The sequence below is a fragment of the Oncorhynchus mykiss genome, chromosome 10 (assembly GCF_013265735.2).
Source record: "Oncorhynchus mykiss isolate Arlee chromosome 10, USDA_OmykA_1.1, whole genome shotgun sequence".
NCBI lineage: Eukaryota > Metazoa > Chordata > Actinopteri > Salmoniformes > Salmonidae > Oncorhynchus > Oncorhynchus mykiss.
Window position 1 is genome coordinate 5903810 of NC_048574.1, and position 27471 is coordinate 5931280.

Genomic DNA, 27471 nt, shown 5'->3' on the forward strand with positions numbered 1-27471 from the left:
CTGGTCTGTGTTAGTTTGTGTGTCACATCTGGATTTGATGTTCTTTACATTGTACTGACAATCTTATCCGGCTATGATTGGGTTTTGTAGTGGCTTAAAAAAACAGGGCATATTATATGTGAACTACAAGATGAAAACCTATTGACAGAATTCAAGCTTAACTATAACGACAATGGAGGTTTGTGTATGTACTGTGACCTTGATTGCTTAATAATTACGTACTGTGGAAAGAACCAGCACAACGGATTTTTTCTTTTGGACTAAATTATTTAGTCTGCAGAAAAAGTGGTTGAAACTATTTCATGGTCCGTTGATCAATTTGCTACTTTCCAAATAGTGTTTCGGTCTTTGGAGGAATAGTGTATGACGTAGCTTTACTGCGCATGCAAATAATATAACAAATTGATATTGTGAGGAAATTAGTTGCTATTACAATTGCGAATGTATTCAAGAACTGGCGTAAACACGATGAAAATGTAAATCATAATTTGCTTGGAGTTGCTGCAATTCCCTTTTGGAGTACCGCGCATGCGCAGTGGTCCCCTGTACCTTATACATTTTTAATGGCAATGGCTGCGTTTCTCATCTAAACATCTCATGCGAAACAACAAACCTATAAATACGACATTTCTTTGCACCTCTGACAAAAGGCGTTATCGATTTAGTAATAGTAATCGATCGATTGCGATCTACGAAAAATGGATCGGCTGTAGAATTTGAAGATAGAAGATCTGTCATTTTTAACCCTTTGCATTCCATGATCCACACACAATCGAGGTACAGTAATTGCTTGGTTTTATGAATTACTTGAATTAGCCATGTTTTTAATGTTATCGAAACATCAATTTCTGAACATATTACTTGTAAATGAGCGCGTGGTAAGTTTACATTTAATTTCCTAAATGTGTTGCGAAAACGAAAGCTTTTGTGTCAGGATTGTCTGCAAAATACAACGAACAACTAACTGATTTAATATATTTCGCTGAAAAAGAGGGTAGGCATTACTAGGCAACTGTGGTGTGGTCCATTTTAACTCTCATTGTAACATTGAGTCTTTATCATGACGAGCTGCACCATCCCTGCACGTTCAACGAAGCTAGCATTGGATGTTGACAATAGACCATTACAAGAGTCAAGATATTCTATACTTTTATAGTTTCATAATTCATTATGGGTGCAGTACAGAAGTTGTCTCTCATTTGAAGTATTCTACACCAGCATTGATTTGTAACAGAACAGCCAAAACACAATATGCCACTACTGACTAGTCAACTAGTTTGTGGATGAGACTGGAATAGGATTCCTGTGTCTACTCTTAACTTGCACTACTAGCATTAGACCTGTAAAAAAAAAAAAAAAGGTTATTCATTACATTTGAAGTAGTTTAGCATTTTCTCAACAATACATGTCTTGTATCCCATTGTTTTCTCCAGCAGAAGATGATACGTCAGGTGACCAACAACAATGACTATTGCATGAGTGGCAGGCCGTCATGCCTGGCAGAGGATGGCCGACACCCCACCAGTCACTTTGACCTATGCACTGCCCAGTCCAACAAGTTCTACCAAGCTCCCCCGCCCCCTCCCTTGCAAATGACCTTGCCCCCTCTGCCCCTGCCACCCCAGAACAACCTGAAACCCATGCCCTGTCAGAGGCAGAATGGCCTCAGTGAACCTCACCCCCAAGCTGTTGGAATTACGAACAATGAGAAGCCAGAGGACTCCAAGAAAAAGAAAAACCCGGGGAGGTCTGGAAGGAGAGGAAGACCTTCGGGGACCACTAAATCAGCAGGTTACAGGACCAGCACAGGGAGGCCTCTAGGAACCACCAAGGCTGCCGGGTTCAAGACCAGCCCAGGGAGGCCCCTGGGAACGACCAAGGCAGCGGGATATAAGGTCAGCCCTGGTAGGCCCCCTGGCAGTATCAAGACCCTGTCTCGCCTCAACAAACTAGGCTATGGTACGTGTAGCGCCGCAGCATTCCCCTACACTATGATGAACAAAGGCAGCCTCTGCGAACCCTCGTGCAAGGAAAAGGAGACCAACGAGTAAAGTCCTACTTTTCTCATGGCTTGTTGGAGAAATAAAAGGATGCATGTCCTAAGTGCTGTCAAATAGAGGGGTTGTTTGTACCGTTTCCCTGGTTGAGTGTACAGATGTACTATTACTGGCATGTGCCTCTTCAGTGTGCATGCTTCTATCCAAACCAGATTTCTTTGTAATATAGAGTATAGCTTATACACTACACTGAGTGGACAAAACATAAGGAACACCTTCCTAATATTGAGTCCCCCCCCCCCCCCCCCCTTTTGCCCTCAGAACAGTGTCAATTCATCAGTGCATGGACTCTACAAGGTGTCGAAAGCGTTCCACAGGGATGCTGGCCCATGTTGACTCCAATGCTTCCCACAGTTGTGTCAAGTTGGCTGGATGCCCTTTAGGTGGTGGACCATTCTTGATACACACAGGAAACTGTTGAATGTGAAAAACCCAGCAGCTTTGCAGTTCTTGATTACAAACCGGTGTGCCTGGCACCTACTACCATACCCCGTTCAAAGGCACTTTGTCTTGGCCTTTCACCCTCTGAATGGCACGCACACATACACAATCCATGTCTCAATTGTCTTTAAAAGTCTTTAAAGGACTTTAAAATCCTTCTTTCACTTGTCTCCTCCCCTTCATCTACACTGATTTCAAGTGGATTTAACAAGTGACACCAATAAGGGATCATAGCTTTCACCTGGCCAGTCTAGGTAATGGAAAGAGCAAGTGTTCTTAATGTTTTTTATTTTTTTTATTCTCAGTGTATGTGATATAGGTATAGCGTATACATTATGTGATGAAGAAATGCGGATGTACAGTACACTAGAGTAGTTATTGTTTGACATGAGAAAGTAAACATTATCTTCCACGGAACTTCTTCCACTGAACTGTAATTCACCTAAAAGGATTCCTGTTAATCCAATCTCTATTGTTTGCAGTGTCTTTTCTCAATTAACTAATACAGTATGAATTTTATGCTGATGTTAACAGTAACAAAAAAAACAGAACTATCCCTTAATTAGGATGTTACGAGTCTACACAAATTAATCTATATTTGAATTTGAACATGGGGAATTTGAACATTGTTGATACAAATCACAGCAGATGGTCGGTCTTTGTTGTTACTGTCAGAATGGCTACGTATTGAGGCTGTCCTACTATGAAATCTCTGTAGATAGTTTTATACTGTGAAATGGCTATTGTTTTTAAATCAACAGATCCTGAAGGTGCTATGTATCTCAGAACGTATTGACATGGTTTCTATTACGGCTGCAGAGCAAACTATTGTTTCATATGAACCACTCTATTAATAGGTCTACACGTGACTAACATGGCCTGGGGGTGCGTTCAGCAGGACGTTGTTCAACGTTCAGATAGAAAAACAGCATGTAGAACAAACACGCCTCTCTGACACGTAGAATAAGGCATTGTGTCAGCTCTTGTTTCTATCTGCTAGGTTCCAGAACGTTTTATTTCTATCTGCTAGGTTCCAGAACGTTTTATTTCTATCTGCTAGGTTCCAGAACGTTTTATTTCTATCTGCTAGGTTCCAGAACGTTTTATTTCTATCTGCTAGGTTCCAGAACGTTTTATTTCTATCTACTAGGTTCCAGAACGTTTTGACTACTGAATGTGACCTGTTGCTGGTGTCACAGTGGTGTCTGTATGTGTTGGTCTAGTACTACACCAAATATACCAGCACAATTCCTTACAGGAAGAGATCCTCCAGTCCGCTTCATTGGGTTCCCTTCGTACTGAAACACAACATTTTACACCATTTGAATTCTAATTTGAATATCAGACAATCAGCAACTAGTGTCTCCATAGGTGCGGAGTGTTGTTTACCTGTTACTTTGGAATTATTGATCGTTTTTGATAGCTATGATGAATACACATCAATATAGTACATGTCATTGTAATCCCAATTACATATTTACAATACCATGCATTTCAAATAATGGAGGCATACTTCCTTCGTAAGTTTTTTTTTTTTTGTGCTGTGATTTCTGAGGGGAACCCATGGGATGTTTTGGAGAATCAAGGTATTTTTGAGTAGGGGATATTTTTTTGGGGGGGCGGGGACTTCTTATGGGAATGGCTGGGTTATTGTGTTTTGTAAATACCTGAAACATTTCCTCAAACTCAAAACTCAAACTCAAACTCTTTTTCCCCTGTTTTACCTCGGAGCAAGGATAGTGTCAGCTGTCCTGTGTTGTCAAGTGTCAGTGCAATGTTTTGTGTTATGATTTATTCTCTATCACCATCTTGAAGAATAATAATAACAACTTGTATAGTGCTTTTCAATACAAGTAACACATTGCTTCACATTATAAAATAATACTATTCTTTCAAATATGATCATGTTTATTATTGAATTTTGTACAGCACTCGAGGCCTTCTCATTGAAGACCCACACAATAATTTATGCTTTGTCCATTGGAGAGATTAGTTGCATTTGGATGTAAAATAAATGATTCATTTTTTATTGAATAATGATGACATAGGGTACTACTATGTTCAAATCAATCTACAGTGTTGTATCATCTTAACCAAAGAATCAGATGTTTTCTGCCTTCCAGTTTGAGATGTATAAGTAAATGCATGTAGCCCATAACAACTAATCAGATATTTTGAACAAATATAAAAATGAATCCTCTTAACATAAAACATTCTGTAACCTGTATTTGGGAGAGAGAGAAAAAAAAAAAACACGTATTTAAATCTGCTATATCTACTACAGGTATAATCAATACAATTGCCACTCAATTTCTGTTTGAAGTTGTATACAGTATGTACCCTTGCGCATCAAAGTTATATGCATTATAGTTTTTGAACACAGAAACAATAGTTGCGTATCTTGTCAAAAAGCGAAGAGCTTTTCATTTTGCATTGCAATACATTCAAAAGCCTTTTAGGTAGTGCTTATGTAGCAATGTTTTACATTACATTCACTGTTTATTGCCATACAGTATTCACAATATTATAATGTTCTACTGTGTCATTACATGAATTGTAACATACCATTCCCTTTACTGCGATGGGTTAGGTATTGACATTATAAAAACTAATGTTTGGTAAGAAATATAAATATATTAGTTCAAGTTTACAATGTTATTTTATGGTATAACGGAGGGGGGGGGGGGGGAATTGTACATTCTGCTTTGGTGTTTTGTGAATATTCTTGTTATTCATACATAGGTTACACCCATGTCTCCATAAATGCTGGTTACATAAGAGTATACTTGATTTCTATACCAGAGTCCTCTATTTGAAATACTTGCTTCCGTCACTCTGCCTGAAATATGTTTGTGAAACACAAAGCGTTTTATCCACGTGGGTATTCATTTTATTGCATTCTGTCTGCATCAAATGTAATAATGCATTTATAACATTGAGTTAGTTGCACTTCAGTTATAGGACATTTTGAACATTTATCCTGTCAACCATTAATCTTGTATATTTATCTGAACCTTTATCTTGTATCATTAGAGGCAATCATTTACTTGTAATTACTTAGGCCTATCACTGCATCCAATCAGTCAAAAATATGAAACTGACATTTTTTTTTTTAGGTGAAAAAAAAAAACATGAATGGCTGGGAAGATTTGTTTAACCCATTTTGGAAATTGATGATCATTATTAATAATTTCTATGTTAAACTGTTTACATGGGGTTATCTTTTACTGTTTTTTTCCCCCGCCACAGTTTCTGCTAGATACCCGTGGATCTGTTGCAATATCTTCTAGCAACTTATTGCGACGACAAACTTCCTTCTCAGAACGTTTTATTTCCTTCTCGGGAACGTTTTATTTCCTTCTCAGAACGTTTTATTTCCTTCTCAGAACGTTTTATTTCCTTCTCAGAACGTTTTATTTCCTTCTCAGAACGTTTTATTTCCTTATCAGAACGTTTTATTTCCTTCTCAGAACGTTTTATTTCCTTATCAGAACGTTTTATTTCCTTATCAGAACGTTTTATTTCCTTATCAGAACGTTTTACTTCTCGGAACGTTTTATTTCCTTCTCAGAACGTTTTATTTCCTTCTCAGAACGTTTTATTTCCTTATCAGAACGTTTTATTTCCTTCTCAGAACGTTTTATTTCCTTCTCAGAACGTTTTATTTCCTTATCAGAACGTTTTATTTCCTTATCAGAACGTTTTACTTCTCGGAATGTTTTATTTCCTTCTCAGAACGTTTTACTTCTCGGAACGTTTTATTTCCTTCTCGGAACGTTTTATTTCCTTCTCGGAACGTTTTATTTCCTTCTCAGAACGTTTTATTTCCTTCTCAGAACGTTTTATTTCCTTATCAGAACGTTTTATTTCCTTCTCAGAACGTTTTATTTCCTTCTCGGAACGTTTTATTTCCTTCTCGGAACGTTTTATTTCCTTCTCAGAACGTTTTATTTCCTTCTCGGAACGTTTTATTTCTTTCTTGGAACTTTTTATTTCCTTCTCGGAACGTTTTATTTCCTTATCAGAACGTTTTATTTCCTTATCAGAACGTTTTACTTCTCGGAACGTTTTATTTCCTTCTCAGAACGTTTTATTTCCTTCTCGGAACGTTTTATTTCTTTCTTGGAACTTTTTATTTCCTTCTCGGAACGTTTTATTTCCTTCTCAGAACGTTTTATTTCCTTCTCAGAACATTCAAGTATTTATTTCAATGGAATTGTAAGGCCCATGCTACGAACACGTTGTAATCACTATGATAGGAATTTGTATTAATTGTTTTACTATCCCTGCATGATTGTTGAGTGTTGAAAGTTGTGTAATAAACTAATTATAAATATATTTATTGAATGATAGGCTGTCATTAGATGCATTGCAATACAGCCTACATTGGGTGTATGTAATAGATTATGCTTTACAATATGATAATATGATAAAGGATATGATATCCTTTATGATCTAGTCAGGTCATTACAATATAAACATTTCAAAAATATTCAAACAAACAAAGATTTCAAACACAGCCTAGTATTGACAAAATGTATTCTTCCTCTGTGGTATTGACCAATTCCAACGCATAGAAATAGAATACTTAGAACAGACATCCCCTTTCAAGTCAATGACGGCACAAGTGACTCCCTAAAAACACGGCACTTTGACGAAGCTACAACCGGAAGTGGCTTTTCATAGCAGGTTAGGAGAGCATTTTCCCTAACCCTTTCCCTAACCCTCACTTAATTATCCTAACCTGCTACGTTAATTCTCCGAATGGGTGGATGGGCGGCCATTGTGAGAGTACCTATAGCAAAGCTGGTGGATAAATGCAGATAGTTCACTCATGCCGTTTGCCATTAAAAATGGTCCGTTCCGGTCTACTTAACGGGATGGGTCTCCCATAGACACCAATGCAATAGCAGCTGGGTCTGGTCTACTTAGTTCATTGACTTTCATTGAATCAGAAAAAAACAGCGAGTGGGGTGTCGCTTCCTGTTCTGTCGCTGCCCATACGCGCAAAGCACAATGTAAAAGCAAGAAGTATACCCATCAATCTGTGCTGTGATTTTTTTGAAACAACTCAACTGACATTGCAAAGAATACATTCCGTTGCATAAGCCACATCAGTTAGCGTCATTTAAATGAACATTCTACATTACCATGGACATTATTGCATTACAATACCAGGCAGACATTGTGAATAGACCCATGATTTTAACAGTCAAATTGCCAGGGTTAGAGGTTCCAAGGCCGTTCTATTCATTCTATTTACCAGTTAAATTGCCAGGGTTAGAGGTTCCAAGGCCATTCTATTCGTTATATTTCTATGGTCCGAAGATGGTATGATAAAGAATGCATCCCTATATACTTCCCGTTATGGTGTCTAGCGCCCCCCCCCCCCCCCCCCCCCCCCTGACTTTATCAGGTTGGATCAGCAAATGAAGTTGGGAGTCCTACCCAGTTGACTACATTTCATGGTGGAAGCCCTCAATAGCGCTGTCCGTGTTAATACCACAGATAGAACAATGAGGGTTAGTTTTAAAAGTATTTGCTAATACCACAGCCAATACGGTATTTTGGCCACTAGAGGCCTTTATCATTCAATTCAATGGGCATTATTGGCATGGGAAACATGTGTTAACATTGCCAAAGCAAGTGAGGTAGATAATATACAAAAGTGAAATAAACAGCATTCTCTGTGAGTCAGAACCATACAGTCATTAATTTTGTTCGAGATGTTCGAGATCATCAAACCCGTGATGTAACATGGGAAAAGTGTGACTGACTGATCTACAAATCATATTGAGTAATTTGCAGATCAGTCAGTCTCGACTCGCCTTTCAAATCGCCTGCAATATCAAACATGCGCAATCTCTATCTATTGACCCGGAAGTTTTTTTTTTTACTGTAGTGCATCGCTTGATATTCCCGACAGTGACTCACAACATTGGTTCCACTTATCATAAATGCTCGTAACTTATATATATTGTTGTAGCTAATCGTAATTATGTCCAGAATATCAAGTAGACTCATGTTGACATGTATTGTATGTTTTACGATTTATGTTTCTGAAATAAAGAAAGCATCGTCAGTAACAGCTCAAGGTAAGAGAAGGGGACGCCAGCAGTTAGGTAGTGTTAGCTGTTTTTATGGTAGCTAGTTAGCGAGCAAGCTATAACGTTAACTCTTTATTTTCAACTATAAAACCAGCAAAGTTGACAGGCTAGCTATCTTACTACATGCGCTTGTGTAAAGGAGTCCAAAATGGTGCCTGGTCACATAGCTTTAGCTATTTTTGTTGTTGTTACATCGCTAGGTACATGTTTACCCCCAGTATCTTGTGCAGGTCAAAATATTCTAACGTTACCATTTAGCGCTAGTAACGTTAGTTGGTTGTCAGAGAGGAAGAGGCGAAACATATTCCAAAATCTCTGGTCGTATTTGACAAGCAAGCACATGCAAGCTGGATCAGTGGTATACATGTGTATGATGGCTCTTATTCGTTCTACCTCGTCTACAGTGATGGTGTATTCATTTGATGAATAGTCGAATTATTAGAACCAACAGGAACACATCTAGTAGGTTGATTTCGTAATGTTGTTTCTACAGTTAACTTATGAAATGATATAATAATATGTACCTGTTGTATTTACAGAGAATGATGAAATACCAGAATTCAAGTTCTCTGAGGACGTGGGCTCTGATATGGAAAATATTCCCAAATTTGTGGGAATGGAGGACCTTGAGTCTCAGCCAAAGAGGCAGTACAAGACTGCAGAGATCGCAGACGCGGTAATGGGAACCGAGCTACCTGTCAACCCAGCAGGAATCGAGTCACTGATCCCCAAGAATGTGAAAGACTTTCAGACAGGGTTCTCGCCACTCTGCGACGATGAGGCAAAATGTCCCTCACCTTTGACCCAAGAGGAGTCCAAGAATTCAGAACCCATGGAACCAGTCATATTGGGGATGGTCCACGTAGACGCCATGACAAATGAAGAACAGAACTCCACAGAAACTACAAAGACTTACAAAGTCAACTGTGATAAAAGGAACATAACAGGGGTGGACAACTTCACAGTGCAGGTCCTAAATGCCTCACAGGTAATCAGATGTCTGGGTTTGTTTAACTATATGCATCATGACATGAACTAGTGTGCCTGAAATAGTAGGTCCCACTGCCTTGATACTCCCTAGACCGGGGTGCCTGAAACAGGGGTTGAAACCCGGTCCCGGGGTGTCTGGAACAGTCTCCCGGTCCCGGGGTGTCTGAAACAGTCTCCCGGTCCCGGGGTGTCTGGAACAGTCTCCCGGTCCCGGGGTGTCTGGAACAGTCTCCCGGTCCCGGGGTGTCTGGAACAGTCTCCCGGTCCCGGGGTGTCTGGAACAGACTCCCGGTCCCGGGGTGTCTGGAACAGACTCCCGGTCCCGGGGTGTCTGGAACAGACTCCCGGTCCCGGGGTGTCTGGAACAGACTCCCGGTCCCGGGGTGTCTGGAACAGACTCCCGGTCCCGGGGTGTCTGGAACAGACTCCCGGTCCCGGGGTGTCTGGAACAGACTCCCGGGTGTCTGGAACAGACTCCCGGAGTGTCTGAAACACAGTCCCGGGGTGCAACAGTTTGTGTAGGTTTTTGTTCTAGCCTAGCTTGATTTAACTAATCATGGTGTGGTTGAGACTGGAACAAAGGCCTGGCACACACTGCAGCCATTCAGGATCTGATAGAGACACCCCTGCCATAGACCTCAAAGATAACCTGTTATCTATGTCCAATGGGACCCCCCCTACAGGACTTGATGGAGTTCCTGAATGTAAACGGCACAGAATGCTCTCTGGTATTGTTCTTCACTACCTGGTGCCAGTTCTCTGCCAATCTGGCACCTCACTTCAACGCACTGCCCCGTGTCTTCCCCGGCATGCACTTCTTGGCACTGGACGCCTCCCAGCATAGCAGGTAAACTGCCAAAATACTTTACACCGGTGCAGGGCTCTCCAACCCTGTTCCTGGAGAACTAGTCCTGTAGGTTTTCACTCCAACCCTGTTCCTGGAGAACTAGCCCTTCAGGTTTTCACTCCAACCCTGTTCCTGGAGAACTAGTCCTGTAGGTTTTCACTCCAACCCTGTTCCTGGAGAACTAGTCCTGTAGGTTTTCACTCCAACCTTAAACTAGCCCACCTGATTCTAACAATTTAGTTGGCTGATAAACTGAACCAGGTTAGTTACAGCCGTGGTTGGAGTAAAAACCTACAGGAGGGTAGCTCTCCAGGAACAGGGTTGGAGTGAAAACCTACAGGAGCGTAGCGCTCCAGGAACAGGGTTGGAGTGAAAACCTACAGGAGCGTAGCTCTCCAGGAACAGGGTTGGAGTGAAAACCTACAGGAGGGTAGCTCTCCAGGAACAGGGTTGGAGTGAAAACCTACAGGAGGGTAGCTCTCCAGGAACAGGGTTGGAGTGAAAACCTACAGGAGGGCAGCTCTCCAGGAACAGGGTTGGAGCGAAAACCTACAGGAGGGCAGCTCTGCACCAGTGTATCAATATGTCCCCATTTGTATCCAACACAATGAGAAAGGTCACTTTTAGTTTTCTGTCGGTGTGTTGAGCGTAACAATAACACGTTTTCTTTCTGTAACGTGTTTCTCTCCAGTCTCTCCACAAGGTTTGGAACTGTAGCAGTTCCCAACATCCTCCTGTTTCAAGGTGTGAAACCAATGGCCAGATTCAACCAGACTGACAGAACCCTGGAGACTCTGGTGTCTTTCATAGCTAATCAGACAGGTATGTAAACAAAGGCAACGAGGCATCAGTCCCCTATCATTTACTATTGGATGTATAGTATTTCAAAATGAAACATGGTGTAGGATAAGACCTATATAGTAGGTGGTGTCAGAGGGAAGGCCCAAAATATTGTCAAAGACTCAGTCACCCAAGTCATAGACTGTTCTCTCTGCTACCGCACGGCAAGCAGTACCGGAGTGCCAAGTCTAGTCATAGACTGTTCTCTCTGCTACCACACGGCAAGCAGTACCGGAGTGCCAAGTCTCGATCCAAAAGTCTCATTAACAGCTTCTACCCCCAAGCCATAAGACTGAAACAATTAATCAAATGGCCACCCAGACTATTTATATTTAACCCCCCCTCCCCCCTTTGTTTTTACACTGCTGCTACTCAGTTTATTATCTATGCTTAGTCACTTTACCCCTACATGTACAAATTACCTTAACTAACCTGTACCACGAACATTGACTCGGTACCGGTACCCGCTGTATATAGCCTCGTTGTTGTTTTGTAATCTTAATGTTTTTTTTTATTTTCTTTTTTACTTTAGTTTATTTAGCTAATATTTTCTTAACTCAGTATTTCTTGAACTACATTGCTGGTTAATGGCTTGTAAGTTAGCATTTCACGGTAAGGTTGTATTCGGCGGATGTGTTGTATTCGGCGGATGTGTTGTATTCGGCGGATGTGACAAATACAATTTGATTTGGTGTTGTAAGCCTTAAAGCCCCCATGCGGTCTTTATAATTTTATTTTAAAAAATCATTGCTAATGAATCATTGTTTTATTTAATGAAAATAACTCCAAAATAAATTGGATCATTTTATTTTAATCAGCCAACTTTGGCCCTTGAAATGCTCAGTCTGATTGTGTGGGCGTTAGGAAACACATTTTAAGATATTTACAGCCCTGATCGGCTGATAGGATGGTCTAGAGCCCACCCCTTACCCAGATGAACAGTCATTGGTCTATTATAATCAACCACATTGTGACATCATGATGTGGGCCATAAGTTCCATCCCACCCGAACAGGGTAGCCTAGTGGTTAGAGCATTGGACTACTAACCGTAAGGTTGCAAGTTCAAATCCCCGAGATGACAAGATACAAATCTGTTGTTCTGCCCCTGAACAGGCAGTTAACCCACTGTTCATAGGCCGTCATTGAAAATAAGAATTTGTTCTTAACTGACTTGCCTAGTTAAATAAAGGTTAAAAAAAAAAAATGTCTGAAATTCCAGGCAATTTCAAACAGATCCTACACAAAAAGGAAATGATCATAATTTTCATAATTTGAGTGTTCTTTCGACCTCATAAATCAAATCAGTGTGGAAATATCATTTTAAAAAACCAGGAAAATCTAGTTTAACTGCACTGCCCATCTGATGCATTTCCCCCTGCCTGACAGAATGTAAACTTGGGGACTCATCTGCTTGTTCTCATAAATGTACTTCCAATATTTGAAAGACAGGTCATTGGTATTCATTAAAAGTGTTTTTAAATCTGTCTCTTAAAGGTTTCGAAGTGAGCCCAGATCAGAATGTAACAGAGGAGGATTTATCTGGACCTCTTCCCAATGTCCCAGTGAAGAGTATTGATTGGCTGCTGGTGTTCTCCATCTTGTTCATCTCCGGCTTTACCACCTATGCCATCCTACGGACTGACAGCATCCGCTGGCTCATCCCAGGCCAAGAGCATGAGCACCAGGACTAATATTTACAACCCAGAGACTGTAAGCCCTGTGAATAAAAGTTCCTCTCAACGTGAGAGTTGTTGGGCATAAAGTGTGGTAAACCTGGACATGTATTCAGAAAGTGTCACAGATAAGGAGCGCTGATCTAGAATCAGCTTTGCCTCAGCACATAATGAATTAGATTGGAACGACCTGATCCTAGATCAGCACTCATACACTTGAGACCCTTTACGAATACGGACCCAGATTTTGGAGACGGCCCAAGACACAGCGCCAGCTCAGTCCTGATGGTTGTCGATGTTAACTGCTGGCTTCGCTGTAACATAGCTACTGTGATATAGATATACATAGTTGTTTGCTGAATGAATTACCCCTTGGATGTCTGAACACACATGTTCAGTGAGTCAGCGTGACATGCTGTTTATTTGCAACTGTTTTGATGGTGTTGTGATTAAAAGTGTCAAATTAAACATATTTTAAATGATCTTGACTCTTCATTTACATTACACATAAGAGTCATTGGACTTAGGTGTGTTCTGTTAAGAGCCCTAATCTGTCACCTAATCACCCCCAGTTTACAATTGGCTCATTCATCACTCTCCTCCCATGTAACTATTACACAGGTCGTTTCTATAAATGAGAATGTGTTCTTCGTCAATTTACCCGGTAAAATAAGGGTTAAATGAAATAAGAGCCCAGATGCTCGGTCTGAACAACACGCAGCGCTTTGCGTTAAGGTTTTGGAAGCATAAGAACCATATATTTTATGTCTGAGGCAAAAAAAACAACCTAAAGGTTAAATTGATACAAACTTTTTTTTATAGGATTAGTGTTCCCATATCTCCATAATACAGCGCGTTTACGGAAGACACCTGTGCTAATTAGCTGTCTAGCATGCCGCTAACACCTGTGTGTAACGGAAGGCCGCCCGAAACGTGTTGTCACTGAAAAATGTTGGCTGCAACTATGATAAAGCCGGTTAAAACAGTGTACAGGGTAGCTGTATATTTAGCATTTATGAAATGATTTTGATGTTTCTAGAACCGTATCGCAATTGAGAATCGATTCTGAGTATTTTGCTGTTTTGGCTGCAAAAACCAGTCTACCTCTGAAAATAACATATAAGGTCCTTGGATGTTAAGGAGTAACCGTAGGCTCCTTAGTACTTATTGGGCTTGCTTTAACCAGGTTACACATGTGAAGGTAGGGGCACAGTGTAAGCGACCCCTTACAATACATATCAAGATGCGCAGAGGAATCCTGCCTACATTAGGACTTGAAATAACCTGCAATTTGAAGAGGACTTGGACAATAGAGTTTTACATTTTTATTTAAATCAGGCAACTTCACAGGCAGCCACCGTTTTAAATGGTCGTAGCGACCATAGTTACCATAGCCACAAAGTCATAAACCCCGCCTAGTTCTAAAAAAATATCTTCTTGGTGTGATTTTAAACCTTACCCTAATCTCAACCACACTGCTAACCGTATGCCTTACCACAACCTTAAATTAAGAACAAAAAGCTACATTTCAATTTGATAATTATTGACGATATAGCCAATTTATACTTTGTGGCTGTGCTATCTAGTGGAAACTTTTTTTTAAACGCTAGGTTGACTACTTGTGAGCGGGGACAGGGCACGAGGATAGATCTGTTGACCAAATGTTATGCATGGGTTAATGTTTACTCTCAGGGCTAGCAGTGTATGGCCGTGTGCATATCAGAGACTGGGCAACGTACTACTGCCCAGATATATATCCAAAATGGTAAGTGCTGCTGGCTGGGTCGATAACCTTAATACTCATTTAGTAGTCGTTGAGTACATTGCAGCAAATAGCATCGTTAGATTTGCAACGTGACAGCTGCATCTGTCCCAATACGATTTAAATGAGAACCGCGATAGCGTTTTATGTGTCATTGTGCAACCGTTTCAAAAAAATGGACAACAATATATCTTTATCGTGGAAGAGCTTGACTGTCACAATGTTTCCACAATGTAACACTTTCACCTTTGTTGCAAAATACTGTACGTCATGAAGAAGGGGGAGTGGCTAAAGGGCACGTCATACTTTATTTTCTCCAGCAGGTGGTGTAGTGACATTGCTGAGTTACATTTATGGGTCTTTCTCGTGCAACCTGTTGCACTGCTAATAGTAGTAGCTGTGTTCCCCATAATGCCATTGAATATACACTGGCTGGTACAAACTACTCAAAGATTAGGGAATGTACAGGGAAAAACGGTTATAAACATATACCTCTCAGCTGGTCGATGGCAGACGTATTAAACCAACCATTATCTGATCATTTTCACCAGTGGTGGAAAAAGTACCTTACTATCATACTTGAGTAAAAGTAAAGATGCCGTAATAGAAAATGACTCGAGTAAAAGTCACACAGTAAAATTCTACTTGAGTAAAATTATAAAAGTATTTGGTTTAAAATATACTTCAGTATCAAAAGTAAAAGTATAAATCATTTCAAATTCCTTATATTAAGCAAGCCAGATGGCATAATTGCATAATTTTCTTGTTTATTTTCAATTTTTACAGAAAGCCATGGGTACACTCCAACATTCAGACGTAATTTACAAACAAAGCATGTGTGTTTAGTGAGTCCTCCAGATCAGAGGCAGTGGGGAGGACCAGGGATGTTCTCTTGATAAGTGTCTGAATTGTACCATTTTCCTGACCTACTAAGCATTCAAAATGTAACGAGTACTTTTGGGTGTCAGGGAAAATGTGTGGAGTAAAAAGTACAACATTTTCTTAAGGAATGTAGTAACGTAAAAGTAAGTCAAAAATATAAATAGTAAAGTACAGATACCCCCAAAAAACTACTTAAGTAGTACTTTAAATTATTTTTTACTTAAGTACTTTACAGCACTGATTTTCACCTAATGAATTCGGTCAGACCAGGGTTCAGGGGTGAACTTCGTAACAGAATGCTCATATACATTTTTTGGATTTAATGTAAATGGAACCTTTATTTAACTAGGCAAGTCAGTTAAGAACAAATTCTTATTTACATTGACAGCCTACTGCAGACCCCCACTGGCCATATAGAATGTATTGTGTTGAACTGATCTGTCCGTTCGTTACATTTCTATATGCAATATTGTGGAACGTTGTAACTTCACTGAACGCACCCGAGAGGTCACTTAAAGGGATGTCGTTTTACACATGATTCTATATACAGCCACTGTGTTTTCTCTCCGTTGTCCCTTCAGTCTGGAGACCCCAACTGGTTGCCCCCAGTTGACAGAGAACAGCTGCTAATGGAGCTGAAGGCTACTGGCTGGGTAGAGGTGGAGGAGCGGGATGCCATCTACAAAGAGCTCCACTTCAAAACCTTTAATCAGGTGTGAACTCTGACCTCTAACCTCTCATCCACACCCTCATCCTCTTAACAATAAAGTTAACACCATCAACCTAATTCTGAACCCCCCAAGCCCAGTTTTAGGTCAGTATGTTAGAAACCCCACTGCCGTACGGAACAGGGTTAATGTTATTACAACTATGTCAGCTTACGCCCCCCCCCCCCCCCCCCCCCCCCCTATCCATTGCAGTGAATGTCCCATTGCATGGAGCAGGATGTAAACCTTGTTTTTTTTGTTCTGTTATTATTTCCATGCTCCACTGTTATTGTCACAATGTTGAATATATATATATATACAGTGCCTTGCGAAAGTATTCGGCCCCCTTGAACTTTGCGACCTTTTGCCACATTTCAGGCTTCAAACATAAAGATATAAAACTGTATTTTTTTGTGAAGAATCAACAACAAGTGGGACACAATCATGAAGTGGAACGACATTTATTGGATATTTCAAACTTTTTTAACAAATCAAAAACTGAAAAATTGGGCATGCAAAATTATTCAGCCCCTTTACTTTCAGTGCAGCAAACTCTCTCCAGAAGTTCAGTGAGGATCTCTGAATGATCCAATGTTGACCTAAATGACTAATGATGATAAATACAATCCACCTGTGTGTAATCAAGTCTCCGTATAAATGCACCTGCACTGTGATAGTCTCAGAGGTCCGTTAAAAGCGCAGAGAGCATCATGAAGAACAAGGAACACACCAGGCAGGTCCGAGATACTGTTGTGAAGAAGTTTAAAGCCAGATTTGGATACAAAAATATTTCCCAAGCTTTAAACATCCCAAGGAGCACTGTGCAAGCGATAATATTGAAATGGAAGGAGTATCAGACCACTGCAAATCTACCAAGACCTGGCCGTCCCTCTAAACTTTCAGCTCATACAAGGAGAAGACTGATCAGAGATGCAGCCAAGAGGCCCATGATCACTCTGGATGAACTGCAGAGATCTACAGCTGAGGTGGGAGACTCTGTCCATAGGACAACAATCAGTCGTATATTGCACAAATCTGGCCTCAATGGAAGAGTGGCAAGAAGAAAGCCATTTCTTAAAGATATCCATAAAAAGTTTTGTTTAAAGTTTGCCACAAGCCACCTGGGAGACACACCAAACATGTGGAAGAAGGTGCTCTGGTCAGATGAAACCAAAATTGAACTTTTTGGCAACAATGCAAAACGTTATGTTTGGCGTAAAAGCAACACAGCTGAACACACCATCCCCACTGTCAAACATGGTGGTGGCAGCATCATGGTTTGGGCCTGCTTTTCTTCAGCAGGGACAGGGAAGATGGTTAAAATTGATGGGAAGATGGATGGAGCCAAATACAGGACCATTCTGGAAGAAAACCTGATGGAGTCTGCAAAAGACCTGAGACTGGGACGGAGATTTGTCTTCCAACAAGACAATGATCCAAAACATAAAGCAAAATCTACAATGGAATGGTTCAAAAATAAACATATCCAGGTGTTAGAATGGCCAAGTCAAAGTCCAGACCTGAATCCAATCGAGAATCTGTGGAAAGAACTGAAAACTGCTGTTCACAAATCCTCTCCATCCAACCTCACTGAGCTCGAGCTGTTTTGCAAGGAGGAATGGGAAAACATTTCAGTCTCTCGATGTGCAAAACTGATAGAGACATACCCCAAGCGACTTACAGCTGTAATCGCAGCAAAAGGTGGCGCGACAAAGTATTAACTTAAGGGGGCTGAATAGTTTTGCACGCCCAATTTTTCAGTTTTTGATTTGTTAAAAAAGTTTGAAATATCCAATAAATGTCGTTCCACTTCATGATTGTGTCCCACTTGTTGTTGATTCTTCACAAAAAAATACAGTTTTATATCTTTATGTTTGAAGCCTGAAATGTGGCAAAAGGTCGCAAAGTTCAAGGGGGCCGAATACTTTCGCAAGGCACTGTATATATATATATATGGCCCTGCGTTTCCGTAGGGAAGGGTTAACTGGCAGCTACCCTTACAGCCAATGGAATAGCACCGTCTCCACGTGTTATTGCAGGTGACACTCGCTGCTATGAGTCTATTCCCCCTGCCAGTAGAACTTAATAAAAGTCATGGTTACACCTTCCATGGCATTTGTAGTAGAGGAGCTCTGTAGAGACAGTTGGGAGTGCGATATCCCGCTTAGTTTGGTACAGGGTGTGTGTGTGTGTGTGTGTGTGTGTGTGTGTCTCCCTCCACTAAAGGTAGTGACTTCCTAGTCCTGTTATACTGCTCTTTTGGGGGGCGGTGGACTTCAGACTTGTTACCGGAGGATCAGGAGAAAGACAGCTGGAATAGTTACTATCGGAAACAGACAAATTCATGTGTATTTTGTAGCTGATTGGTTGCAGGTGCAGTGAGGGAGGGACAGGTTTTTTGGGCCCCCCCCCCCCTTTTTTAAAAATCAGTCCTGTCTGGAGTGTGTAATCCCTTCGAGAATTATATATATAAATATATTTTTTTTTTAAATGTAACCTTTTCTTTAAATAGGCAAGTCAGTTAAGAACAAATTCTTATTTACAAATGACGGCCTACAGGTGTGTGAGGTACTTTTTGTGTAATGACGCTCTCCTGTTTCCAACCTCATACTAGATAAGTAGCCTCTGTTCTTTAGTTTGTATGTTTGTTTTTTACACCTCTGCTTGTGAGTCAACATTTTCTCAATGAGTGAGGAGTGCATTTAAAAAATATTTTGAACAGTGCAGATGCATGTATCTCAATCAGCAGAGAAATCCATCTGCTCCCTTCAAACCGAGGACCAAGACAAATGGAAACGTGAAGTTGTTTTTCACAAGGTCCATGTTTTATCTTTTTTTGTGTAAATTTGTCTCTTTTTTTGCTCTTCCAGATGTAAAGTGAAGCATCTCAAGGCCACTTAGCGGACGTTGATCCAGTGGTTAGCTGTTTTAGCCCCTAACATATTCTGTTTTTACACTTTGCTGCTTTTGAAGTCACAGGCTGGGCTCTGACCCCCCCCCCCATCTCCCCCCCCCCCCCCCCCCCCCATCTCCCTCTCTGGCTCTAAAGCCTCTCCTCTTACCTCCACATGCCACAACACATTAACATGAGGCAGACCAGAGGGGCATTTGGCAGCAATTGAGATTTTGATCAGAATTATTTCTTTCACAAACAATCAAATTGGTTAAAATGTTTCATCTGCTTCGGAAACCACAAACAATCCCGCTTTGCAACATTCCCTCCCTCCCTCCCTCCCTCCCTGTTCCTTGTTTGTGCCTCATGGTGAATGGGGACGAGCTTCAGTTGCTCCAATTTGACATCTCGTCCATTTTCTTCCCTCCCTTGTTCTCCCTCTTTTCTCTTATATATTTTCACAATTTGTGTTGTTCGGTTTTTTTTCTATGGCTGTTCTTTAGGGCCTTTTACCGGAGGGGGATGAAGAGTGACTTGCTGGCTGATTTCCATTTGCCACTTATCTCCAAGTGATGGGATTGACGAAATCAGATCCCCATGAGTTTTTAATGAGTCACACATCCCTTTTCCATAAAGGGATCCCTTCCACACTTGTCCTCTGGGGGGAGCTAGTATTTTACCCATCAATTCATGTGTAAAACAGAGAGGAAGGACAGTGGAGAACAGTGAAGGCTGTGTGCCACTCACAGTTGCCAATCAGGAATAAACAAGACAGTGGGGTTTTAGTTAACATGTTTATTAACTTTGATTACAGCAGCAAGTGGAAGTCTTGTCATAAATAATGCTGTAACAAAAACCAGTAGTAATTTATCTACAGAGAGTGGGGTACAGCACATTCTTATTTGTAATAGTCAGAGAAGTAAATGTGAGTTATTTTCCTTGTCAAGCCGGAGAAAAATCTAATCCCTTTGAACGTTGAAATCCCTTTTCTGAAGCAGTGCTTGTTGACTGGCATCCAAACGGTCTCATGTGGAAATGTCTCTTGTTATATTTCGATGCTCATATAATTATTTATACAGTATGTGCATTTTTTTTATAGCTGTAGTCATTAATATTTAGAAATCTAAACTCCTTGATTTAATTTAAAAAATAATAATAATAATTTAACAGTCATCTGTTTCTCATTGAGGAGTGGGAAGCAGATGGATACAAATGACAGTATTTTAATGTCTGAATTTAAGAGGCAACATAGGCAGTAGCTATATCGTTTTGTTCCATGACCTGTGACCCGGAGTTAAATCAATGACACATTCCATCAACCTCTTAACATTCTTTCATCCACCAAGGAGAAAAGTCTAAGCTTTTATCTCCGAGCCTTGATAAAAGTCCAAGCCTACATCCCAAATGGCACCCTATTCCCTATTTAGTGCACTACTATAGCACCATATTCCCTATTTAGTGCACTACTTTTTCCCAGAGCTCTGGGGGGAATCAGGTGCCATATGGGACATGACCCCAGAATCTCTCTATAAAAGCTGTAACCACGCATTAAAGCCAAATGGATGTTATTTTCAAACTTACAAGGTGGCTGGTGATGATTCTCTCTTCAGAAGGAGCTGCTGCCAAACCGCTAAGGAATGAGAAATCTTCTCTCTTTATTTTCAGCCAATGAGACAAAGTTCAAAGTTCACAAACTTTTTTGTGTGTGTGTGTGTGTGTGTGTGTGTGTTTGTCAACAAGGCGATGCCATTGGTAAAGGTTTAAATCACTGGCATGTCTAGACGCTTCTATGTAATATCAGGGAGGCCCGGCCGCCTGGTTGTGCCGTAGGGTTGTCTCCATAGAGATACAGCTATCTATCTCTGGCCTGGCTGGTCTAGCGGTAATGCCACAGCCTCCGCCTGCGGCACACGCGTCTACAGTGTTGGCGTAGGTTCAAATCCGGGCCTACTGCCCATTGACACAACCTCGCTGTCTTACCCCACAGCCAGCCTCTTATCTGTTCAATAAAATCAGAAAATACCCTTAAAAATAGTTTGTTTGTATCTGTGGTTGTCCTGGGTCACAGACATGAGCTGTGAGTGGAAGACATTTGCATTTCAGCTCCAGAGGATATTATCTGTTTGACTATCTGCACAGCTCCCTCAACATCTCCCTGGTCCATTCTGCACAGCTCCCTCAACATCCCCCAGGTCCACTCTGCACAGCTCCCTCAACATCCCCCAGGTCCACTCTGCACAGCTCCCTCAACATTCCCCAGGTCCACTCTGCACAGCTCCCTCAACATCTCCCAGGTCCATTCTGCACAGCTCCCTCAACATCCCCCAGGTCCACTCTGCACAGCTCCCTCAACATCCCCCAGGTCCACTCTGCACAGCTCCCTCAACATCCCCCAGGTCCACTCTGCACAGCTCCCTCAACATTCCCCAGGTCCACTCTGCACAGCTCCCTCAACATCCCCCAGGTCCACTCTGCACAGCTCCCTCAACATTCCCCAGGTCCACTCTGAACAGCTCCCTCAACATCCCCCAGGGCCACTCTGTACGAAGCTGATCCCCTGTTTTTATATTCTGAGAGGTGCTCCCTGCCTCCTCCGCCAAATCTCTCTCAAGCCTCTCCCTCTCATTATTAAGGGCTCTGTTTGTATTGAGTAAGTTTTCATACAACTAAATCTGCTTAATCTGCTCAGTGGAGTACATCCCCCCCCTCCCCCTGTGTCGTCTCGAAAATGAAATGGCACTTTCCCTGGGAACTGCAGGAATCCTTCCATTGATCTGATATGAGCTGCTCGTGTTGTGAAATGGCCGGAGGGGACCTGCGAGGTGTGGCGCCCAAGCGGAGGTGGTTAGATAATCGGCCTATCAGTCTTGGTAAGACAAGATGGCCATGACGTTTGCTGTCTATTGAGGAGGAGCCAATGACTTGTTAGTTATGGAGCGTCTGTTAACCCTGTAGTAGAAGACAATTACACGACACCTTACATAAATAAGAGTTGACTTTTTTTTTTTTTTTATGAACATTTGTTCCATATGATATTTGCTTTACCAAATTATTATTATTTTTTTCATAGGGTATGCTGCACCTATTGTCAGAGCTATAGAATGAAGTTTATTTTCATGAAATATTAAAGTTCGATGTTATGAACATTAATCCCATGGGATTAGTATGGATCATGTGTCACGTCTTGACAACAACACAGTGTTGACGCACTACTGTACCGTCGAGAGAGAGCCAATGTGAAGCCAATTATGAGGCAATGGAATGTATCTTCTGACCTAGAGGAGGGGAAATGTAAAGGGGGTGTGGTCATCAGCACCATCATTCCGTTTGTGACCTCTCTCTCTGTCTGTGTCTGTGTGTGTGTGTCTCTCTCTCGCTCTGTCTGTCTATGTGTGTGTCTCTATCTCTCTCTCTCTCTGTGTCTGTCTGTCTATGTGTGTGTCTCTATCTCTCTCTCTCTCTGTGTCTGTCTATGTGTGTGTCTCTATCTCTCTCTCTCTCTCTCTCTCTGTGTCTGTCTGTGTCTGTGTGTGTGTGTCTCTCTCTCGCTCTGTCTGTCTATGTGTGTGTCTCTATCTCTCTCTCTCTCTGTGTCTGTCTGTCTATGTGTGTGTCTCGATCTCTCTCTCTCTCTCTCTCTCTCTCTGTGTCTGTCTGTCTATGTGTGTGTGGAGTTATGAACATTTTGAAGCTAGCGTTAGTGTTGATGGGTCTTGGAGGGTAATGTAATCACCAGAGAGAGAGAGAGAGTAGAGGAGCGGGTGGGGAGGGGGGGAGGGGGGGGGGGGGGTGAGTGGCACAATCTGCATGCACTTACTCCTGGCAGAGAATCCAGGCGTCCCTAAGCCTTGGACCGCGAGGCGGTGGAAAACGATCTGTAAATGTCAGGCACATGTGTTTGAAGCTAGAGCTGTGTTTCAGCCCCGGCCGCAACGAGGGAAAAGCTCTCCGACGTCAAATGGTCTCATCCAGTGTTTTATGACAATCACGGCGGTAATAGCCCAAAAATGCCAGTCAAAAAGCGGTGCGTGGGGAACCAGGGCCTACTGGCCCGTCTGTTGGGTGTTTCTGATTATTTGAGATGGGGGTCTGTGCTGTGTCACGTCAAATTAGCAGAAACTGACAGCTCGTCTGTGGGCTGTAGTAGTGTGGCCAACAGGCCGGTGCGTTGTGTGTTCCGATGGTAGGCTTCGTGATAGTTCAACACACGGGTCCAGAGCGGGAGAGTCCTTGACCTTTTGGTGTCAGTCGGAGCTGAGGGTTGTGCCTTCTCTTGTCCGAGGGGTGTTGGGATGACCTCTGGGTGACCTTGGTTAAACCACACTGGGCTGTGTCTCTATGTTCCCTATGTAGTACAGGAACCCTATCGCTCTGGTGAATTTGGGACGCAAGCCTTCTTCTACTGCCCTAAGAGACCTCCCTCCTTGCCACAGAACTTACAACATACCTGTACACATATAGGCCCAATTCTATAGCCTACAAAAAGGTCACGCATTTTATATATATTTAAATATAAACGCAATATGCAACCATTTTTACTAAGTTACAGTTCACATAAGGAAATCAGTCAATTGAAATAAATAAATTAGACCCTAATCTATGGGTTTTGCTTGAATGGGCAGGGGCGTAGCCATGGGTGGGCCTTTTGAGGGCATAGCCAATCAGAATGAGTTTTTCCCCACAAAAGGGCTTTATTACAGACAGAAATACTCCTCAGCACCCCCAGCCGATCCCGTAGGTGAAGAAGCCGGATGTGGCGGTTCTGGGTTGGCGTGGTTACATGTGGTCTACGGTTGGGAGACTTTTTGGACAGACTGCCAAATTCTCTAAAACAATGTTGGAGGCAGTTTATGGTAGAGAAATGAACATTCAATTCTCTGGCAATGGCTTTGGTGGACATTCCTGTAGTCAGCATGCCAATTGCACGCTCCCTCAAAACATGAGACACCTGTGGCATTGTGTTGTGTGACAAAACTGCGTATTTTAGAGCGGCCTTTTATTGTCCCCAGCACAAGGTGGACCCTTGTTAATGATCATGCTTCTTGATATGCTCCACCTGTCAGGTGGATGGATTATCTTGGCAAGGAACAAATGCTCACTAACAGGGATGTAAACAAATTTGTGTACAATTTTAGATAAATGTCCATAATTTTTTATTTCAGCTCATGAAACATGGGACCAACATTTTACTTGTTGCGTTTATATTTTTGTTCAGTGAATGTCATTGAAAGGAACACTAGACTTAGTTAAGAAATAATGAACATGATCACGGTTGACTGTTACCTACTGTATACTTGTCAGTCACTAGTCTGGGAAAACCCGACCCTAGGCAACACAGGGACTAAGATCTGGTTTCAATGATGGACTAGTTTGGCATAGAGAAACTACAGTACGTCACTGTCTACGTCGATGAGGGAGAAAACAATTCTAGAGAGTCTCCCAACAAATCATGAGGCTGACATGCCAAAAACGTTGCGATTCGAAACCAAACTTTGCAGGACAAAACTTTGCAGTGAAGGTAGTGGATGCAAACACGAGCCATCTGTGAAATGCACTCTGTAAATAATATAAACTCCATCTTGATAGCTACTATTTAGTATTTAATTCAAGCGGATAAGGTGGTGAAGTAGGTAGTGACGTAGTTTCTCTATGCCAAAAGAGTCCGTCATTGAAACCCAACCCTAGTCACTGTTGCCTAGTCACTGTTGCCTAGGGTCGGGTTTTGTGACTGACTACTCTGTCAGTCACAGGGTGCAGATTAGTTCTGGTTAGCACAGGGAGGGAAATGTTTAGACAACACCTGACCTGGCAGCCTATTTAATAATCTCCATTATTGCCAATGAGAGTTGACAAAAAGCAGACTGACTGCAAACCTAAATTGGTGCCAAGGGGTCAAGTTGCAGGAATATGCCAATTACTTAAATTGATCAGGAGATGGTTTCCTTGATAACCAATTTGATCAAGTTCGCCGATCGTGTTACATCATGCCGGGGAGAAAAAGGAGGTCTCCAAATTGGTTACAACACACTAAAGACTAAACGTGACTTCCTCTCTCTCTGATTCTGCTTAGTCGGATGCCTCCCAAATGGCACCCTATTCCCTATATAGTGCACTACTTTAGATTAGGGCCCCTATTCCCTATATAGTACACTACTTTTGACCAGGGTTCCTAAGAAATAGGGTGTCATTTGAGATACACGTGTCATGTCAGTAGATGGGTGGAGCTACAGATCTGGCTGCCGAGATGGCCTGTAAACAATGGCGTTTCAGTTTATGTAATTAACTGAGGAGGAAGTATTTAGGGGCTTAATTGAGATTGCAGTGGGAAATTGCTCTGAAATGGCTCTGCCTGATTTATTCACAGTGGGAACACGGTGCGGAGCGAGGGATTGCACCCTTCTTTGTAGATTAGAAAAACCATAATCACTCCCTTCATGCATGACTCTGATTGGAGTGCACACATGCCACCAGAAATATGGAGAAAGATGTAGAGAGAGAGAGAGAGAGAGAGAGAGAGAGAGTGTGTGTGGGGGGGGGGGGTTCTTCCTGAATTTCAGAAAGCATGAGGCCAGCAGCTTACTGACTCTGTTTTCTCCTGGTTCCCTCACCTAGGCCTTTGGCTTCATGTCCCGAGTGGCTTTGCAAGCAGAGAAGATGAACCACCATCCAGAGTGGTTCAACGTTTATAACAAGGTATAGTGACACTCTGCTGTTGCCTTATTTTGAAGAGTTGAACTGCTGAATACGTATTTTATATTAGCTATGGTTTGATAACCTTCACAAACTGGCATTTTCTAGAGTTGAATTTGCCACGTGAAACAATTGTTAGGCTACAGGGAGGGCTTTCTTATGTTTCAGGGGCCATCGTACACAAGCCAAACTGATGAGCAAGGGGGCGAAAGCAGTAGCTTTCAACAGTAATTCAGACATTTTCTTGAGGAAAATCTCTGCTAATAAGTGTATTTTCCCCCCTCGTGTAGAAATAAGTCACAGTTGATATGACAAAAACGGTGCCCCTGAAAATCTCTCGGCATTAAGCTTTAGCCACTGACTTACTGTGTGGCAGACCAACTGCGCTGAGAAGAATTCAACATTAATCCTCTCTTTTATTAAAGTGTCTACAGGTTTTTGGGCCTTCACAATACTTTCCACTGTGCTCTGAAAAAAGAAAAAGAGAAAACACATGATATGACTTGGATGCGTAGTCTGATGTGGATGTGTAGGTTATTATTTCAACCTTTTATTTAACTAGGCAAGTCGGCTAAGAACAAATTCTTATTTACAATGAGGGCCTGACACCGGCCAAACCCTAACCAGGACGATGCTAAGCCCTATAAGACCGCCCTATAAGACTCCCGGTCACGGCCCGGGATCGAACCAGGGTCTGTAGTGCAGTGCCTTAGACCGCTGCGCCACTGTGTAGGCTGTGATGTAACTATGATCTTGTTTAGAGGAACATTTAGTTGTTTTGTTTTCATGTGTCATATGAAAACAGGGTAGCCTAGTGGTTAGAGCGTTGGACTAGTAACCGGAAGGTTGCAAGTTCAAACCCCCGAGCTGACAAGGTACAAATCTGTCGTTCTGCCCCTGAACAGGCAGTTAACCCACTGTTCCTAGGCCGTCATTGAAAATAAAAATGTGTTATTTTTTATTTTATTTATTTCACCTTTATTTAACCAGGTAGGCTAGTTGAGAACAAGTTCTCATTTGCAACTGCGACCTGGCCAAGATAAAGCTAAGCAGTGTGAACAGACAACACAGAGTTACACATGTAGTAAACAATTAACAAGTCAATAACACAGTAGAAAAAAAGGAGAGTCTATATACATTGTGTGCAAAAGGCATGAGGAGGTAGGCGAATAATTACAATTTAGCAGATTAACACTGGAGTGATAAATGATCAGATGAATATGTGCAGGTAGAGATACTGGTGTGCAAAAGAGCAGAAAAGTAAATAAATAAAAACAGTATGGGGATGAGGTAGGTAAAAATGGGTTCTTAACTGACTTGCCTAGTTAAATAAAAGGTAAAATAAAAAATATTCTTCGTACTTAGTTTTTTTCCACTCTCTCTCGTTTTCAGGTCCAGATAACACTAACTACGCATGACTGTGGAGGATTGTCCAAACGGGATATCAAGATGGCCAAGTTTATTGACAAAGTTACCTTGTCCATGTAGATGTTCCTCCTGTATATGTCACACGATTGTCGTACAACTTTCTATTTCAAATAAAAATGTATCCATTATAATGTGTAGGCCTAATCATTTTCA

At 41.7% G+C, this 27471-nt stretch overlaps 2 protein-coding genes across 3 annotated transcripts; both read left to right on the plus strand.

Annotated features, from left to right (window-relative positions):
- Positions 1–506: 506 nt before the first annotated feature.
- On the plus strand, positions 507–13438 carry txndc15 (thioredoxin domain containing 15). Of its 2 annotated transcripts, none has more exons than XM_036989547.1 (6): positions 507–777; positions 1437–1959; positions 9145–9593; positions 10279–10442; positions 11134–11264; positions 12778–13438. In XM_036989547.1, the coding sequence occupies exons 2-6, from the start codon at positions 1440–1442 to the stop codon at positions 12972–12974; spliced, it is 1461 nt and encodes a 486-aa protein (XP_036845442.1). In that variant the 5' UTR covers positions 507–777; positions 1437–1439; the 3' UTR covers positions 12975–13438. The 2 variants fall into 2 exon arrangements, with proteins under 2 accessions (XP_036845442.1, XP_036845443.1); XM_036989548.1 differs by having other exon boundaries at positions 519–777; positions 1434–1959.
- A 941-nt stretch (positions 13439–14379) lies between these two features.
- LOC110533284 (pterin-4-alpha-carbinolamine dehydratase 2) lies at positions 14380–27449 on the plus strand. Its single transcript, XM_036989549.1, has 4 exons — positions 14380–14721; positions 16182–16313; positions 25813–25893; positions 27283–27449. The coding sequence occupies exons 1-4, from the start codon at positions 14623–14625 to the stop codon at positions 27376–27378; spliced, it is 408 nt and encodes a 135-aa protein (XP_036845444.1). The 5' UTR covers positions 14380–14622; the 3' UTR covers positions 27379–27449.
- Positions 27450–27471: the final 22 nt, after the last annotated feature.

Bases quoted from the DNA above. Each gene is read 5' to 3' on its own strand.
- txndc15 (XM_036989547.1), top strand. From the start codon at position 1,440: ATGATACGTCAGGTGACCAACAACAATGACTATTGCATGAGTGGCAGG. The intron at 9,594-10,278 runs GTAATCAGATGT...CCCCCCCTACAG, and splicing joins AGGTCCTAAATGCCTCACAG to GACTTGATGGAGTTCCTGAA. The intron at 11,265-12,777 runs GTATGTAAACAA...TGTCTCTTAAAG, and splicing joins TTTCATAGCTAATCAGACAG to GTTTCGAAGTGAGCCCAGAT.
- LOC110533284 (XM_036989549.1), top strand. From the start codon at position 14,623: ATGCATGGGTTAATGTTTACTCTCAGGGCTAGCAGTGTATGGCCGTGT. The intron at 14,722-16,181 runs GTAAGTGCTGCT...TTGTCCCTTCAG, and splicing joins CCAGATATATATCCAAAATG to TCTGGAGACCCCAACTGGTT. The intron at 25,894-27,282 runs GTATAGTGACAC...TCTCGTTTTCAG, and splicing joins GGTTCAACGTTTATAACAAG to GTCCAGATAACACTAACTAC.